Source organism: Mus pahari, chromosome 5 (assembly GCF_900095145.1).
Source record: "Mus pahari chromosome 5, PAHARI_EIJ_v1.1, whole genome shotgun sequence".
In the NCBI taxonomy this organism is placed as follows: domain Eukaryota; kingdom Metazoa; phylum Chordata; class Mammalia; order Rodentia; family Muridae; genus Mus; species Mus pahari.
Window position 1 is genome coordinate 146,765,343 of NC_034594.1, and position 4,252 is coordinate 146,769,594.

Sequence of the window (4,252 nt, forward strand, 5' to 3'; positions counted from 1 at the left end):
ACACACACACACACACACACACACACACACACATACACACAGATGGTAGGGAATAAGGAGGCATAAACCCACAGGACAGTTGTTCCAAACTGGTAAATTTCATCATGCCATTCAGAAAGGAAAATCCTCCACAAAGTTTCTAGGAAACAAACTACGGTGTTTGCTGATTTGTTTGTAGTTCATGTTCAACCTTCAACTTTCCTACCTCCCATGATTCAACATTTCTTTTGCACTTAGCACACTCAGTCAGTTTTATTTTAAGGACACAAAAGCCACCCATTCTTCGCACTGCTTCTGCATTGCACTGAGTCACCTGTTCTGGGATCAGGAAGCTTTCTTATTGGCTACTGGAAATAATCATCAAATATTCCATCCTAACTTTTCTTATTTGTTAGGGGAGAAGGAAGCAAGCCTGAAGACCAAGAGCAACGGTGCAGACCTCACCACCTTCCTCACACTCCTGGCAAAGCACGTAAGTTAGAGAGGCCATGTCAAATGGAGCCAGGGAGGCCCAATATTTCTAGTTTAATTGTCTTATAATTTGTGCTCTTTCCTTCCATTTCCCTCCTTCTCCCTCTTCCTCCTACTCCCACCCCTCCCTACTTCCCCCTATCCCTCTTCCTCTTCCTCCATCCCTCTCTCTCCCTCTTCTGTCTCCCTTTTCCTCTTTCTCTTCTTCTTCCTGCTTCCTCACCCCCCCCCTTCCATGATAGTAGATGTTTGTGTTTGTTATCTTGGATTTTATCAGAGTGTCAACTTTTGGCTTTTCTAATTTCCCCCATTTGTGTATGCTCCTAATAACTATAATTAGGCCATTTTGTTACTATAATTAAATGTTTTATGAAGCAACTGAGACCTGATGCAATATCTCATTGGATAATGCATGAAGAATTGAGCTCAGATCCAGGACCAGTCCTGGGAGTTAGAGATGGAAGGAATGATCTTGGGAATTTATATTTCTGCACTGAATGAGAGGATCTTGTCTCAAAATAGAAGGTATAGACAAAAGAGGAAGACACCTGATGTCAGTTTCTTCTAGCCTCTACAATTGCACTACACATATACATATACATATACATTTCACACATAGACAATTAAAAAATACTCAAACCTTTTAGTAAGAGCATAAGTAGTTTGTTTTTAGAAAGAGTTATTAACTTCATAATTTAATGCTTTTAATCCAAATAGTACAAGGAATGACAAGGCCCTGGCAAATGGCAAGAGAATGGGAGAAAGGATGAGATTATATAGGAAGTAAGAAAGAGGATGGGACAACACAGATTTCTTCTGGAGGTGTGGCTGCAAGGACTTCCTATCTGCCACTATCTCTCAAAGAGCCCACAATATTATCACTGCACCAAGGATGAAGTTTCTCACATGAGTGTCATTTATTCTAGATTTAGATATCATGCTACTCTGTAATTTATTAAGTTTTGTTGGAAAGATGAATCCATTTGCATTTGAGGTTATTAATTCATGATGCTTGAAGCTTTAACATCTGATTCACCAAACATTCTACTTTTTGCTGCTTGGTTTCTGTTTCCTCCTTGGTCTTCTGGTCTTTTTAGTCTTTATTTCTGGCAGTTGGTGTGACCTTTGGTCCAGCAGGGAGTCTCCATCACAGTTGGAGGTGAAATTCTGGCAACTATAATGGCCTTTGGTCCAGCAGAGGGTCTTTGTTCTTCTGACAAATTTTTGGTCATGAATTAAACGGATAAGAAATATAGTATCTGGTTTCCTCTTTTGTGAGGACCTCCACACTTCATTTCTTCTTTTTCCTAAGCACTTTAACTAGAGCATCCCCTTGGTAGGTTCTGAAGTCAGCACTCTGATGCCACAAAAAGAATGCCTAGCATCTGTGGCTTTTGATACTATTTCTGCTTGACTCCTAAGATACTACCTGCTCATTTTAGGGTTCTAAAGTGTCTTGAGTTTAAAATACAGAAGAATGGTGAGTGGCTGGACATTCCTGCACAGTTTTCTTTCTACAACCTCTGCAAGACCCGATGCCCCATTTCCTCACAATGGCTATTTTTGTCCCTTTAACTTACACGTCATTGCCAAAGCCTGAGAGGTAATTCCCTGTGAATATCTTACCCAGCTCAGCATATTCTTAAAAGGGAAATATGGAGTGAGTAATGCTGATACTCTAATGGTTTTCTTGTCTCTCAGGCATTGTGGGCCCTTGATTTGTAGCTTCTTCCAATTAACTCATATTACATTCAAATAATAAACGTTTTGATAATTTAAAAATTGTTTTCAGAAAAGCTGGAGAGATGGCTCAACAGTTGAGCATACTGATCATCATTCCAGATGGTCTGGGTTTGATTGCCAGCACCCACATTGCAAAAACAGTGGCCTGGAACTCCAGGTCCAAATTTCAGGTCTCCATGGGCATATATGCAAAGAAAACACCCATGCACATCAAACAAAAGTCAATTTGTAGTTGTTCTCAAAAGAGAATTAATTTAATGTGCTGTGTATTTTGGTACACACATTTAATCCCAGTACTTGAAAGGTAGAGGCAGAGGCAGAAGCAGGCAAAGGCAGGCAGATACAGGCACATTTTTTATGAGTTTGAGGCCAGCCTGATCCGCATAGCGAGCTCCAGGCCAATGAATGCTATAGAGTGAGGATTTATGTTTAAAAAAACGAGGGAAGAGGGAAGGAAGAATAAGAAAAAGAAGAGGAGGGAGAAAGACAAAGGCAGAACTATTTTAATGCAAGTCACTTTGTTAAAGCTCATATAGAATTCCTGACTGTGATTTTAACATTTCTGTAATGTTTTCAATTCTATAAGGCTTTTGTTGTTTGTGTATCCAAATCCCCTAGCAATTCGTTGCCTTTAATTAAAGCAGAGTATATCATTTTGAGAAATTCTCTGAAAGTATGTCTTACAAGACAGATTTTTTTATTGTAAATGTCAGGTCATGTTCCAATATCACCTTAACAATTTTATCCTTAATATGCAATCTATAAAATATATATACACTACTACTTGAACATAATTCCAAGGACAACATTTTGACCATCTTCTTTCACCATATATATGCATGTATGTGTGTGTGCGTGTGTGTGTGTGTGTGTGTGTATTTGTGTGTGTGTATTTGTGTGTGTGGTATTATATATACATATATAATATATAAGTATATATACTATATATAAATAACTTTGATGATATATATGCATATATATTCTTTTTCTTCCTTTTACTATGATAAAAATACTCTGACATAAGCAATTTGGAAGAGTTTATTGACTTACAGTTGAAATACAATCTTCTATGGATGGGATATACAGGCAGTAATTACTTGATGCAATTGGTTACATTGTGTCCACAGTCAGCAGAGAGAGAGAGCAATAAATATTTGTGCTCGGTTTATTCTCTCCTTATACGGTCTATGACTTCATCTCAGGAAATGGTGCCATTCCAGTGGCTGGGTTTCTCCATCTTAATGAATCTGATCATGATCATCTTTCGCATACTTTATCAGAGGGTGAATAATTCCTCACAGGTCTGTCCGAATGTCTGCCTCCCTAAGTGAACCTGTATTCTATCAAGTTGGCAAATGATATTAGCCACAACACTATTAAAAGTCTGGGTGGTCACAGATACAAGTGGTCCTTTGTATACCTCCCTGGCCCTGCTCATGGCTTCTCTTTTGACCTTTTCAGGACACACTGGATGCCAGTCTTCAGAGCTTCCAGCAGGAAAGGCTTTCTGAAATCTCTGAGCTGAAGGACCAACTCGTGGCTGGTGAGCACAGCCAAGCCAAAGCCATTGAGGAGCAGCACGCAGCCTTGCTGAGGCACTGGGAACAACTGCTGGAGGCATCTAGAGTTCACAGGCAGAAACTGCTGGAGAAGCAGATGCCTCTACAGAAGGTCAGGAAGGAGGGAATGGAAAGAGGGGAGGGAGAGATAAACGGAAAAGTGCATCTCACTGAAATATGTTAGGTCCTCAAAACTCTTGGTTATTAGCTAGAGACTTCAAACACAGTAACTAGAAAATACATTTGGAAGTTTTATAAACATCTTTAGTACAGAAATGGATCAACAAAAACGTTCTTTTTTTAATTGATTTTTTTTAAAGATGTATTTATTTTTATGTATGTGAGTGTTCTTTCTGCATGTACACCTGCATCCCAGAAGAGGGCATCAGAATTCACTATAGATGGTTATGAGCCACCATGTGGTTGCTAAGAATTGAACTCAGAACCTCTGGAAGAGTTTCTGCAATTCTTAACTTTTG

General features: G+C 39.1%; 1 protein-coding gene across 1 annotated transcript in view; it reads left to right on the forward strand.

Annotated features, from left to right (window-relative positions):
• Nucleotides 1–4,252, forward strand: part of Spta1 (spectrin alpha, erythrocytic 1) — a 68,553-nt gene that overhangs the window by 52,762 nt on the left and 11,539 nt on the right. The window contains exons 42-43 of the mRNA XM_021197549.2: nt 396–472; nt 3,676–3,885. Coding sequence (XP_021053208.1) covers nt 396–472; nt 3,676–3,885 — 287 coding nt within the window. The remainder of the gene's footprint in view (nt 1–395; nt 473–3,675; nt 3,886–4,252) is intronic.